This window comes from Citrus sinensis, chromosome 3 (genome assembly GCF_022201045.2).
Source record: "Citrus sinensis cultivar Valencia sweet orange chromosome 3, DVS_A1.0, whole genome shotgun sequence".
Taxonomy (NCBI): Eukaryota; Viridiplantae; Streptophyta; class Magnoliopsida; order Sapindales; family Rutaceae; genus Citrus; species Citrus sinensis.
The window spans coordinates 38863124-38877596 of record NC_068558.1 but is presented as its reverse complement, the minus strand read 5'-3'; the positions used below and the strand labels follow the sequence as shown (position 1 = coordinate 38877596).

Below are 14473 nucleotides of genomic sequence, written 5' to 3'. Positions count from 1 at the left end.
TAAAGGAGGAATGAAAAGTAATTTTAAATAAAATATACTATTTAAGTGAAATTATTTCAAACTATAAGGGTGGTTATAATTATTTTACAAAAATTATCCACCCACTTGAACGGTCACCATTATTTTTAACTTATTTTTTAGTATAAATATTGTATACCATTGATTAAATAGATCAATACATTTAATACATTATTGATGCTGTAAAAAAAATTACAGCATCATAGAGGAACCCATGTTTTATATATTTTACCAATACGACTCTTGCTGAAAAGAAACAAAATGGATCTTAAAATCATCAAATTACTAAACTGGGTTTAGGGTTTAGTCTAACGTTATTACATCAAAACTTATATCACAAACAAAAGGAGGGGGCAAACCAAGGTTTTCTAAAACCCCCATAATACTCAACCAACACTTGACAAAAACTGGCCTCTTCCTCTTTTTGCATGCATCATCATCTCATCATCATCATCATCATCATCACTTCTATTAGTTTTCATTCTTTGGTCCACCGGCAGGCATTAGATTCTCTGGCAGCGTCTGCAAGGCTGGCCTTGGCACTTGTTTCTGCTCATTCATTAACAAAGAAACAAACATTTTACTAGCAGTTAAGCATAAAACAACGACTAGTAATTGAGTTGTCAACAGTTTAATGAAATAGTAATAGTAATAGTAATAGAAGCTAGCCATTCACCTTGGTGGTGTTGTTTTTTTCTTCATTGTTCTTTTTGTTGTTGGATATCTGCAGTTTCTCCTTGAGCATCTTGGTTAGCTGTCTTAGACTCTTGTCATTGAGTGATTTTGGCTTGCTATCATCTTCAGCAATGTTAATGTTGTTCCTTTTCTTCTTTACATTATCCTTCTTGTTAGACTCCTCATCTTTCATGATCAAGACCATGCCACTGCTGTCAATGTTCTCCTTATTGTCTGCTTGAATAAGGGCTGCCAGCTTCTGATTTGACGCCTCTGACTGATTTGGTGAGGGGCCAGAAGAATCGCAACAATTAGATTGTTTGGCAATGGCCGCTGGTGATGATGCCATGGCAAATTCTTTAGATGAGAACATAACATGGATGTCACGCGACTTTTTCATGCTGTTGCCCGGGGGCAGAGGAGGAGAAGAAGAATGGCTTATTTGCTGCTCCACAGAATTAGAATTTGGAGTTTCATCCTCATAGGCCTCCATCAAGCCAACATCAAACAACTCGTCTTCAATGCATTCAGCTGCAGTAGTCTGTATATCCAATTGATCAGAAATAGACTTCTGAGAACCTGAGTCATCATCAGCATCAGTGTCACTAGCTGACGAATCTGCATCTGTCTCTGTCTCTGCAGCAATAGATTCTGTGGCAAATAGATTTGAATAAGCCTCTGCAATGTGGATGTTTTGTTGATTACCAAAAGGCTTCTGAGAATCTGAGTCGTCATCAGCCTCTGCATCAACAATAGGCTCAGTGGCAAATTGTTTTGAATCAGCCTCAGCTATGAGGTTGCCTTGTTGATTAGCAACAGAATTCTGAGAATCCAAGTCATTATCAGTATCTGTATCAACAGTTGACTCGGTGGCAAATTGATCTGAGACAGCCTTAGCAATAGGGTTTTCTTGTTGATTAGCAACAAAATTCTGAGAATTTGAGTCATCTTCGGCATCCTTATCAACAATAGGCCCAGTAGCAAATTGATTTGAAACAGCCTCAGCAATGGGGTTGCCTTGTTGATTAGCAATAGAATTCTGAGAATCTGAGACATCATCAACACTCGTATCAACAACAGATTCAGCGGCAAATTGATTTGAATCAGCATTGTGTTGTTGTTCCTTAGTAGCAACAGACTTCTGAGAATCCGAGTCATCATCTTCAGCATCCTTATCAACAGCAGATTCTTTGGAGGCATCTTGATTTGAATCAGCCTCATCATCAACATCAAGGATGTCTTGTTGAATAGCAACAGGCTTCTGAGAATCTGAGTCATTATCATCATCAGCATCCAAATCACTGGGAGCATCTGCACCAATAGATTTGTTGGCCAATTGATTTGGATCAGCTGATTGTTGAGAAGCAATTATCTGGTCCATTTGATCTGCTTCTTCATCAACAACATCCATCATCTTATCAGAGATTTCATCAGAAACCTTATCTCCCACACACTTCGCCTCCCCAAAAGCATTCTCAGTCACTGACACATTAAAAGCAGAAATAAAAAACTAGACTAAGAATTATGAGATACCAAAATGACAGAAAAAAAAGAAAGTAGAGAAAGTCAGAAAACAAAAAATCACCAATTTCATCTTTGTGAGCCTTCTTCTTGTCATCATCATCACCATTATCAATACTGTCATTCTTCTGCAGAGCTTTATCTATAATAATAATTCAAATGTTAGAAAGACCAAATATATATATATACTCATATATATACAGAGAGAGAGAGAGAGATAGAAGTACAAGCCAGTAGCCATTGGTAAGATATCTCCATAGGCACATACCAGACACCTGATGATATTCTTCAACAGTTTGGTCCAAGGAGTCCATCTTTATAACAGGTGCTGCCGCCCTTGCTTTGCTATCCTTCAGGCTCAACTCAGCCATATTCTTCTCTAACAACCTCACAGACTGCCTCGTCCGCACTGGCACCGAAGAATCCACTTGGGCCTTCCTTCCTCTAGTCCTGCTGGTGGTGCTGCTGGCTGCCGGTGCTGGGGTCTCGGCCACATCCTTCTTGCTTCCTTGGTCCAACACCGCTCTTCTTGTGGTGGTGCGACGTGAACGGGTCAAGGGCTCCGCCGTTTCAGGGTCTTTGGTTCTGCTAACAGTGTGAGGAATTGATGGTGTTTGAGGAGCAGCTTTTTCTTGGTTCATCATCAAGTCATCCAATCCCTCGACCTGATTTTCAGGAATATGAAAAAGCAGCAAGATTTGATTAGATTCCAGGTCTAAAAGTAGTTTCATGATAAATAAGGGCCTATAATAAAATTTTACACACTAGTATGCCGATTTTACGTCTGGCCGGACCTAATTTTTAAATGTTTTTGTTAAGATCCATACACGCTTTATATTTCTACTCTACGGCCCTCGTAGTTCCGACCGATTAGATTAGATCAGATCTGATCATTGATTCCCATGAAAATAGCACAAGAAAATACAAGAACAAGAATAAGAAACTTACGTATTGAAGATCAGAGAGAGCGTCGGCCATGGCTATATTGGTGATGTTAGCAGGAATCTTGTTCTTCTTGCAGAGAGTCTGGAGCTCTTTCCTTGTAAGGCTGTGAAAATCCATCGTCGTTTTAGTCTGGCGTATTTGATAACTGATTTGATATCGAAATCTTCTTCTTCGACTGCTACTGAACAAAATGAAGATCAGGGGGCGGGCCTCTTATATATGTGAAGAAGTAGAAAGGAAACCTAGAAATTTTTGACCGTTGGAGCGCCATTTGAAGTTTGAAAATTCGGAGCCCACTTATTGCCACGTGTAAGATATTCATATTTCAATTTGTTTATCCCGACGCATCCGGAGTTTGGTAAATTTTATTAAAAAATTAAAAAGAAAATCCCCCAAACCATTTTATTACTATAATTGTCTTTAAAATAATAATAATTAAAGATGAAAAAAAAAATTCCTTGTGGGAACGGGCACTGATTTGTTATGGTCAGGGGATACCGGGATAAAGATTAAAATATGGTCGTCCCAAGTAAATTTTTCATCCTTTTTGGTTGAACGAACCAGGAATAAAAAGGACTCTTTAGCCCCACCTCGCTCAATATACTCATTTGAGGTTCAGCTATTTTATATTATTTATTCTTTAAAGTTCAAATTAATACTGTAATAATGCTTACCTTAGGGGGGGGGAGTTAATAACAAGTAAATAAAGAATAAAGTAAAAGATATATATTTGGTATTAGCCAAAAATATAAAAACCTAACCTATATCATCCACTTACCGTTGAAAATGAAATAAATTATTAATAGAAATAAATTACAGTCTAGTGCAACGACCATTTTTTGTTTTTTATGGAAACAATATTAATTATTGATAGAAATAAGTAATAATTTTGAAAGTGTGTTAACACCTAAAAATCAATGACCGGCCCAAAAGTCCAATCCAATTTGTTAGATGCTTATTTTATGATGTATCCAAATTATTGTGCTAGGGTAACCACTACAAACTATGGTTTGTAAGATACAAATACATCAAAGTAAGGCTCAATTTGTGTTAGACCCTTTTTGATACGAACCCCGTCAAGAATTGACGCGACGCTAATCAATTTAATCCCTAAAATCGAATCTAAATCAGGAATTGAATGGAATCTCAACTCAATGCTTAATGAAAGTATGAACTTTGGTATGTGAAGACACCACAATCAATTATGGATGGTTTGACTGATAAGTCAAGAGTTTGAATGCCATGGAAATCCGATAAGTTCAAAGAGTTTGTAAAAAACTAAAGAGAATTAACTCTCTCACCAATTGCATCAAAAAATATATATTTGTTTATTGGATACGATTACATTATATAGGGTTGATTACAAGAATTTTTAGAAATAAATGCTAAACCAAAAATTAAATCTGAATCTGAATCTAAACAAATAGGAAAGAGTATAAATCAAGTCAGAATCATAATCTAAGCGAATAGGAAAAAAATTAAATTAAATCATAATATTAATCTAAGTAAATAGGAAAAAAATCTAAATCAAATCAGGATCTTAATTGGCTTAAATGTCTTACATCAATTAAAATGGAAACTACGCGATTAAAATAAAAATAATTGATTTGTTTTCCTAATAGCCTTCTCAAGAAATGTGAAAGTATATGAAAAAATAAAATAATATATTTTTCCGCCATAATGTGCAAGCCAACTCCCTATTTCATGGAAGTGATTACTTAAAAGCTTTAAAAAGCCTGAATTATGCATTCATCATGTGCGATTCCTTCAACGGGCCTCCATGAATTTGATTGAACTCAAGTTGATTGAATCAATCCATTAAGCGCTTCTTTGAATTTCTTTGCTCGAGCTCTTATAACGGGTCCGACGGGAATTTGAGTAGGATCTGAATATGCCTCATCGCATGTGCTTGTGATAGTTCTATCCTTAATCTCATCACCTTTGCTACTTAGGGAACCTTACCCCATAAGAAAAATGTCCTGTGAAATAAGTTAGTACAGAATAAAAAATTCTTTATTAGAAAAAAAAGGTCTAGTTTAAAACATTAAATCTTAAATCACAAGCATACATTGTTGATTCTCATGCACCTACTATTTATTTGCTTTCAAATTAAATGTCAAGGACTTAGTAGATAATTATTATTTGAAGAGGCTCACTTTAGGGAGCATGCATCACAATTGAATGTACATAATTGACAATATGAATTGAATGTGCATGAACAAAGCATGCATAAGGTAAAATGCAATGTAACAAATGTTTTTACTAAGCCAATTAATGCTGATAAGTTTGTATGGCGTTGATAATTGTATGGGCTATCGGAAATGTAAGCGTCATAATAATAGAAAATTAGAAAGGATGATGTAGAGGATTGGTTTCCAATCAATCCTCTCAAACACATTTCCAAAAATAATTTCTGCAACATTTTCAAAATTCTTCCAAACACATTTACAAACAACATGTTTTTAGAATTCTTCTATAAGACATTTCGATATTCATTTTCTTAAACAATTTCCCTTCATATTTTCATACTCAGTTTTTAAAAACATTCTATTTTTTTCATATTTTGCCTAATTACACTTTTTGGGCACTAACAATTCTAAAACATTAATATTAAGTTATTAAATTTCTATTATTCATTCATGTATTCAGCTCCCATGCCACTGCTTACAATAGTACCATTATTGTTTAAGTCCAAATCTACTAGTCAACAAAACATTAATCATAATCAAAGTTATAACAAAGACTTATTTGCTCCATATTGCCTGAATATGCTTTTAGTTTTATTTTCTAGACCACGTAGCAGAATTAGGTGGATTGTAGATTACTAAGTCAGAATTTTCAATCAGACCCAACATTATTTTAATTGAGAAGGAGCCAACCCTCGTGACATGTGGCTTGGTGGAATTGCCTCCCCAAACAAAGTGCAATAAATTTTTTTTTTTTGCTATATAGAAACAATATAAAATATCAATACAAATTATGTAAATAAAATTTGTATTCATATATTTGTTAATCTACAAATAATGGAAACTTATAGTATTTTTCAAGTACCAGACCATTAATCGTCATAAAATTGCATTAATTGTTGTAAAATTTTATGAGGTTTATATCCGAGCGTTAAAAGAAAAAGACATTTAAACATTTAAAAAAATATCTGTTAATTTATTAGTTGTATTTTATTTTATTATTTGGTTCTATATTTTACAAAATAGAAAATGGGTTCTATCTAGCCAATTTTTATTTATTTTGCAATACTGGCTATCAAAATTTTTTCAATGCAATGCATGATTCTAAAATGCATCTTGATTTCCTCTTTTTTTTTTTTTCTGATTTTCAAATTTAATTATTTTTGTTTATGGTAGTGACTACGATTGAGCTATTTCATCGTGAATCATTGATAATGACTGTTGAATCATAGTAGCAAGTGGAGCATAGTTAAACCAATGGAGTATGGTAGTGGCTACAGTTTAATATTTATCTCTATAATCGTATGGTTATCATCAGTACTCTACAGTGGAGCAGTACCAACATAATCAGACCCTTTTATTTAAAAATCGATTCTAGCCATCGCTCTGCCAGTGCCAAGTACCAACTTTTTACCAATCCCTATCTTTTTGGTAGTCACTTGACATTAAAATTCAATTTATAAAAAGATTCCCATTATATTTATTATTTATAAAAATTATACCATCATATTGATTTTTTTTAATTTTTTGTTAATTTTAAATATATGAAAATAATTAAATTAGACTTTTGATTTTAAAAAAACCCTAGCTATAGTGTATAAAGCAAATTTTTATCTTTTGAAAATACATTTTTTTTACAATATATAACTAAGGAAGTTAAAAAACAAAAGGTCAGGAATTAGAATGGGGAATTCTTGTCCTGTATTTAGTTTTGGTTCACAGCAGTATATGATTATGAACGAATATTAATATCTTTAGATCTTCTCAAACCCTTATCATTCTTATAAATAATTAAATTTCAGCCATCGACTACTATAAATACAAATGAAAAAAAAATATAAAGAAAAACAAACACAAATACGATCAAACGCCGTTCTAAATTTATGTACAAGTTTTTGAGTAACATAAGAATTCCGTTTTTAATTTTTTTTTTTAACTAGTGCAAACGTGCAAGTCTCTCATTTATTTTAACTAGTGAAAAAGAAGAAGCAGCAAAAAAATGGTGCGAGAATTTTCGATTTAGACGCGTCCGTCCGTCCACGTCTTCCGTTTTCCTCCCCAAAAGTGATTGCCAAAACCCGGCGAAGCAAACATTAGAAGAAAAACTAAACTAAATAATATTAAAAAATAAAATTAAAGAAATTAAAATTACGGTTTTTTAGTTAGAGAGGGAGAGGGAACGAACCTTCTAGAGAGAAGTGAACAAAACAAAGACAGAAACAAGACGATCAAACCAATCTGAAAACCCTAGAAATGAAAAATCCCCAAATCTAAATGGAATCCCTAGCTCTGACCCAATTCATTGCCATCGGATCCTCCAGTCACGCCAGTTTCTGCTTTCGGATCCTCCGATTCTCTCCCTTCTTTGCCGGTGGTTGAACAAACCCAGTAAGTAAAGCTTCGTATCTGTCTCCATGCATTATTACAGAAGAAGAGGCTGTGATAGTTAAATCGCAGAGAGTGCAAGATCATAGGATTGTGGAGGTATTGTTATATTATTATCACAAAAGGAAAAGCAGTGAATTTCATTTAGAGGAGAGCTTTTTACTTGTCAATCGTAGCATAAGGAGAAGGAGAAAGGGAAAGGGAAAGGGAAAAAAAAAGGAAATTTTTTTTAGGGTTTCAGGCACTTGTTTATGCTAGCCTTTGCCAATGGGGGGTTCTAAACTGGAAAGTGATGGTGGGGAGTGTGGGGTTGGTTCAATTGTTTGGGTGCGTAGGAGGAATGGGTCATGGTGGCCTGGAAAGATATTGGAACCTGAAGAGCTGACGACATCTCATCTCACTTCCCCACGAACAGGCACACCTGTCAAACTTCTCGGCAGGGATGATGCCAGTGTGTAAGTTTCTCATTTTTCAACTCTTCCTTGTATTGTATTTTGCAGCTCAAAGGTATAATATTTTGCTATTGATTTTTAGTTTACTACTAGGATTGCTTTTGGTTTTAAGATTTTAGTTTTGATATACTTGTTGAATTGTTGCTTGTCAACATAACTTTTGGTTTCTATTTAGTTATTCATCTTTAACTTACAAACACACAAATGAATGAAATGATGTATTAGGTAGAAACAGAAAGTATTATCTCTGATTTGCTCCTCCAAAACCATTCAAATATCTATATCTATATATATATATATATTTTCTAACTGATGGATTTACTTGGGGCCAACTTCAATCAGATCTTATATACAGTAACATTTGACTCTCAACCTCATTGAGTTGTAAGTGTAATTGCTAGTTTTATGGCTTTTTATTGAAGACTAGGACCTATACCATAGAAAACTATTCTGACGAAAGCATATGATGTAAAATTAATTACAATTACTCCTGGGCTACAAAGCCAAGCAAACAACATACATATTTTCGTGTTGGTCTTGTTAATCTTATTACATGCTTGTAAATGAGCATGGCTTTATGCTCTAATGGAGAGTATGGTCTATTTTAGCATGTCTTTTGAGTTTTGACAATGTCAATGTGGAAATGAAGGGCTGTGATTTATCTTGAAATAAAAGTTGGGAGCATATGTGGGAATGGCAAACTTTTTTCATTTTGGTTGGAAAGGTCCTCTTATGTGGTGCTTATCACCTGATGCTGAAGAATTCTGTGGGCAAATTTCTTTCATGCCAAAATTGGTTCACTTTTTTCCACTTAATGGATGATCTCATAGACTTCATTTTCTTTTGATAGACAATATCTGTGCATACACATATACATACATAATTAAATACATTTGATGTCAATGGACAATTAGTCCACTAAATTGAAAAATACTTTTGGTTTTCGGAAGGGGAGCAAAACCAAAATTCTTTGGAGGAGTTTGCCGTTGTCTTATTTTTGGCCTTGCTTAGGATGTTTCATAGTGATGTATCGCGTAACAGGAAGTTACTACAGGCAGCTGCATGTGCTTTGTGCGCCATTGGCGCTTTGCTTTCCTCTTATTCTTCATTGGACGGTTAGGATGGACTTTGCCGTTCTTTCCCAACTAAAATAGAAAAGGCTGTCTCACATGGAGATGCCGATTCGTTTTCCGCCCCCTCAGCAGACACACAGTTCACATAAGGAGGTTACCTTAGGAATGAACCCCTGTGATGTCCAAGTTTTGAAGTTTCTGAGGAAGCAGCTTTGGCTTGAAAGATCCCTCATCTCAAACTAAATTTGATGGTTACAGTAAAAACAAGTGCAATGTGTTCTGCTTGACTTTTTTACTTCTCTTTGAATATACTTACTCTCGGTCTACATTGTAATAACAGTGCTGTAAATTCCTTGCAGTTTCTGAAATTGGAAAGATGTGATCATTCAAAATTAATGGACAAATTTAGAAACTTTGTAGGGAGTGTCTGCTACCTTCTTATGGGTTCTTTCTGTAACCTTAATTTGAAACTTTGTTTGGAGATATAATTAGTATTATTGTTTATTTATTTCCTTCCATGTTTTCTTATAGTAATCAAAAGTTGCTAATATCATAAAGTTTTTTGGCCCATGGGTGGATCTCAAATCAGCAATAATTGTTTTACATTTTTTATTTTTTTTCATTTTTTATAAATTATTAACATCATAAAGTTTTTTTTGGGGCCCATGGGTGGATCTCAAATCATCAATAATTGTTTTACATTTTTCATTTTTTATAAATTATTACATAGTTATTTCTCTTTTTATTTTTTATTTTTTCACACTTTCAATACATTTTATGGTGTGTCTTCTCAGGGATTGGTACAATTTAGAAAAATCCAAACGTGTCAAGGCATTCCGATGTGGTGAGTTTGATGATTGTATTGAGAGGGCTGAAGCCTCTCTGGGCATGCCAACCAGGAAAAGGGAGAAATATGCTCGTCGAGAAGATGCTATTCTTCATGCACTTGAACTGGAGAAGGAGTTGTTGAAGAAACAAGGAAAGTTGGGTGTTATTTCTGATCATGTAAGTAATTCATCTGGTTCGGTGAAAAAGGAATCAGTTACATCTTCTGGAGCACTGGAAATAAGCACTGGGAACCCTGGGAATATATCGTCAAATCAATTTTCAGAGAGACCTGAAATATCTTTGAAAGATAAGAATGTTGGCAGTCCTTTAAACCTTCAAAAAGCCAAAGACAGAGATCAACCCAGTTTTGAAGATGAACATTCTGAAGTAATACCTAGGATGAGAGGCTTGAAGGACCTTGAGCTTAGGACAGCCCCTCCAAAGCGGAAGCTTTCTTCACCTTCTGCTTCAGATGGTTCTGGGAAACTTACAGTTGATAATAATTGTCAAACTCCTTCCAGTAGTGCTCCTGGCATGGGGAGAACCAGTCCTGCAAATGGTAAAATTCTTTACAAAAATGGAAAATGTTTTTGAGGCATTGACTGAATAAAATTTTGGTCAACAGACTGATAGGAGTCAGTCACTTCTTCAATTATTTCAGAATAGTGCAGAATCAGGTTTCTCATTTCTCGCAACTTGACTGACTGTGGTACTATTTGTTGTTCAGGGGAGCAGACAGGTGTTTTCCGGTCCAAGAGGAGCAGGTGTATCTACTTGCCAGCTGTTTCTGGTGAGACTCTGGATCATAAAGAAATTCCTCCAAGCCAGATGGAGATGTCACATCTGCAGTTGGAAGATGGTTACAGCGGTCCTCGTACTGGTTTTTCTGTTGAAGAGAGCTCTTCAGGGTTTATGGAAGATGATGAAACTGATTCTTCTGAGTCTGAGTCCGAGTCCGAGGATGATTCATCTGAGACTGAACTGGATATGGATGAAGAGATGACTCCAGTTTCAGGTTGAATTTTTGTCTATACTATGGTTTCTCCCACTGAGGAAGAAGTTGATTGTTTTATGTAGGTTTAGCCTTTGATATGTTTGAAAGATTAGTTTGCAAACTAACAGGTGATTTCCTTTCTGCTATTGAGATTGACCAATTTTACTCCAAGAAAATTTCCTGAACATGTATAAGGTTAGTTATTAAGAGATTGTATTTTGCCTGCGTGTTTGCCCATTATGTATCTGAATCTACTGGTGTCAGTTTATCAATTGATGTATCAAGAATTCTTTAATTTAAATCAATGGCGGTTAACCTAGTGTAGTATCTTTTTTTTTTTTCCTTTGGTTGCTGGTTTTTCACTTTTTTGAGGTAATTTAACTCCTGTATCCTCTTTGAATTATGCTCGTTTCCAATGTGAATCTTGTCGTGTGTTGGGGGGGGAGATGTTTTGTAGTATTGAATCTTCAACATTAGTGGCGTATTTTGGCATTCCCTAGTTAATTATGTATATGTACTTGTACTCAGATTTGCAGACGTGTTAATGAATTTTGATGGATTTGATGCATTTTCTTTGGTGTTTACCTGTTGCCTGCTAGTTTAGTCATTTTTATTTTCATCTCAGTCGGATTTGTTGCTTGCCCATTCAGGTGCTTCTGTGCCTAGAGAAGCTGAATTTGGATCTCAAGCACTGGAAGAACATGGAAGCACGAGTAGTGAGGAGCATGATCAGTCAGCCTTATCTGGTGACATGTCTCACCCACATCCTCATGACCGTATTTCATCTTATGAAGCAGTTTCCAAATGGCAACTGAAAGGCAAAAGAAATATCCGCCATCTTACAAAATCTTCTGCGGATGGAACTGACAGAAAAAATTATGATGGATCTATTCATGGAACACGTCATGAAGTAAAGGGAGTGGCTTTGAAGCAAAATAAATCGAGGCAAGGTTTGAGTTTCTGGAGAAATGATGATTTCAGCGAGGCCGTTGATGATGCTGATTCTGATGATAGAGAGTTCTGTACCCAAATGACGGGGTTGGATGGAGGATACGGCTATAGATTAAGGGCTGCATCAAAAGGTCTAAATAGTTTCAGTCGCAATATGATTGATTGGGATAACATGACATGGGGAGATCAGCCAACTCTTAGAGGACACTGGGGGAACAAAGTGGGGCAGTTTCATCCAGGTTTCATTGGTCGTTATAATTTTGGTGGCAGGACAAGATCTATGTTGGTAGATGTGGATCTGAAGGTCCAAGCAAGCTATCAAAAAGGGCGTGTTCCCATTGTTTCTACGACGAGCAAGTTAAATGGAAAGGCAATAATAGGGCACCCAATCCAAATTGAAGCCGTAGAAGACGGATCGTCTGAATGTCTTATTCCTGCAAACAATTATTTTGGAAATACAGTAGTGGATCATGATAGAACGCTTGCACCGGCATGGAGGACTGTGAGGAGAACTAATTTTCGGGTCCCACGATCTGTTCTATCAACTTCACCTAATGGTGACATGGCTGCTGAAAGTCATTCAGTTTTGGATGAAGGAAGAAGATTTTCCAAGAAATCCAATATACGGAGTTTTGGTTACAAGGAAAGCCCCATTGGGAAGAACCAGTCTCATAATTCCCGACCTACCATGGGTAGGAAATCCCTGAAAAAGCTGCCGAAGAAAGTAAGCTTATCTTCTAACCAAAAAACAAGAACACTTTCCTCATTTGCTATTGACCATAGGCTCAGTTCCAGGGCTTTGTATGATAGCAGTAATAGTCAAATGAATGGGTTGATCAAACCGGAGTCTTCAGGGCCGACAACAGTGTCCTGTATACCCGTGAAATTAGTATTCAGTCGGTTACTTGAGAAGATTAATAGGCCACCAACCAAAGTATCTAGTAAAGTGGTTATTTCCGGTAGTGATGCCGAGAGAAACCGATCTTAGGTTACATGTACATTTTTACATGGGCTCTAAATAATTCCAGGGCAACAATTATTGCCAATTTTCTTTTCCTCCCAAAAGGCATGACCTGCCTGAACCTGGCAGGTAGTGGGAAAGAAATTACATAATATGAAATATATATTCCATGATGTGGCTTTTTTAGCCAATATTAGTAGCACAGTTGTCAGATGGGGAGGACAAAGCTTGATTAGGCAGAAAAGAGTTACCGGCAAACTATAGTGGACAGTACTAGATGGTGTTAACATAGATGAATGTATATTTTGCTGCGCATTTGTTTGTTTTCTTGATTAATTTAAATATAAAAAGAAGTTACAGTGGATGCTCATTTTGATTTTCCATACTAGATTGGGTAGTCGTAGCTTCCCCGGTGCTGGCGGAAATAGCTAGCCTCTTTTCTCTTGTATTTATGTTTTGGAATGTGGAAGCTGTTGCACGTGTACCTTTATTAGTTGTGGATGCATTTTATGTAGTCCCTCAGGTGCTGCGTCCCGACGCAAATTTTGTTTGGTCGGTAACCATGTTGGATTCTGATAAATGAAACCCAGCGCATATGGAAGAAGGATCCTCAATCATTTTGGCTGATTTGAGGACCGCAATTACAGCCAAGTCTCCGTGGGAGTTTTCATGTGTTGAAAATGACGGCATGATTTGAGAAAGCATTATTGGCTTTATAATAAGAGGTCAAATTCTACTTATTCTAGGAACACTTTTTAAGTGTACGTTTGCATGTGATTAAATATCCCAAGTACTACAAGCATCTGCATTGTATATTATTCACAAACCCGTCCAATGTCGCCATCTGACAACCTCTCAATTATTAGCTTCAGGTATGTGACAATGCCAAAGCCAACTGAGTTCACCGAGCAATCAACGGGGACGATTTCTCATTGTCCTCGGATTACGCGAAGAGAAATGATTGTTTGTTAACTAACCTTCATGGACCCAAACTTGTGTGGATATCAAAAATTCAATTATGGTGCCTATTATTGTAAAAGCATGCAATTATTGTAACAGTATTTCTAAAGTTTTATTATTGAATTTTTTAGGTGTTTTGATAAAAGTTATTTGGTGTTACAAAATTACAAATGTGTGTGTCGCGACATATATAGAGGAATGTTTTAATCCGAAATTTTAAAATATGAAAAAGTTTGAGATTTTAAATTTTTTAAACACCACAGTTTTAAAATTTTTTCGGGTTTTTCCTGCATTTTAAAATTTTCCACCAAAAAACTATTAATATAAAGGAATGTTTCAATCTAAAATTTTAAAGTGCGAGAAACTATCGGAAAGCGTATAAACTGTTTTAAGTTCTAAGATTTTTAAACTCTACAATTTTAAAGATTTCTCGAATTTTTTCTGCACTTTAAAATCTCGGGTTAGAAAACTATATATATATATATATATATATATATGTAGTTTTCTAACTTAGCCACATAAAG

General features: G+C 35.5%; 2 protein-coding genes across 2 annotated transcripts; one reads left to right on the top strand and one right to left on the bottom strand.

Annotated features, from left to right (window-relative positions):
- Positions 1 to 269: 269 nt before the first annotated feature.
- On the bottom strand, positions 270 to 3572 carry LOC102607249 (uncharacterized). Its single transcript, XM_006478835.3, has 5 exons — positions 3163 to 3572; positions 2483 to 2879; positions 2279 to 2356; positions 695 to 2175; positions 270 to 567 (listed from the first exon to the last, which is right to left on the bottom strand). Exons 1-5 carry the CDS (start codon positions 3274 to 3276, stop codon positions 490 to 492), a joined length of 2148 nt encoding a protein of 715 aa, XP_006478898.2. The 5' UTR covers positions 3277 to 3572; the 3' UTR covers positions 270 to 489.
- A 3727-nt stretch (positions 3573 to 7299) lies between these two features.
- On the top strand, positions 7300 to 13359 carry LOC102606960 (uncharacterized protein At1g51745). The gene is made up of 4 exons (XM_006478834.4): positions 7300 to 8185; positions 10050 to 10642; positions 10811 to 11098; positions 11728 to 13359. Exons 1-4 carry the CDS (start codon positions 7998 to 8000, stop codon positions 13014 to 13016), a joined length of 2358 nt encoding a protein of 785 aa, XP_006478897.2. The 5' UTR covers positions 7300 to 7997; the 3' UTR covers positions 13017 to 13359.
- Positions 13360 to 14473: the final 1114 nt, after the last annotated feature.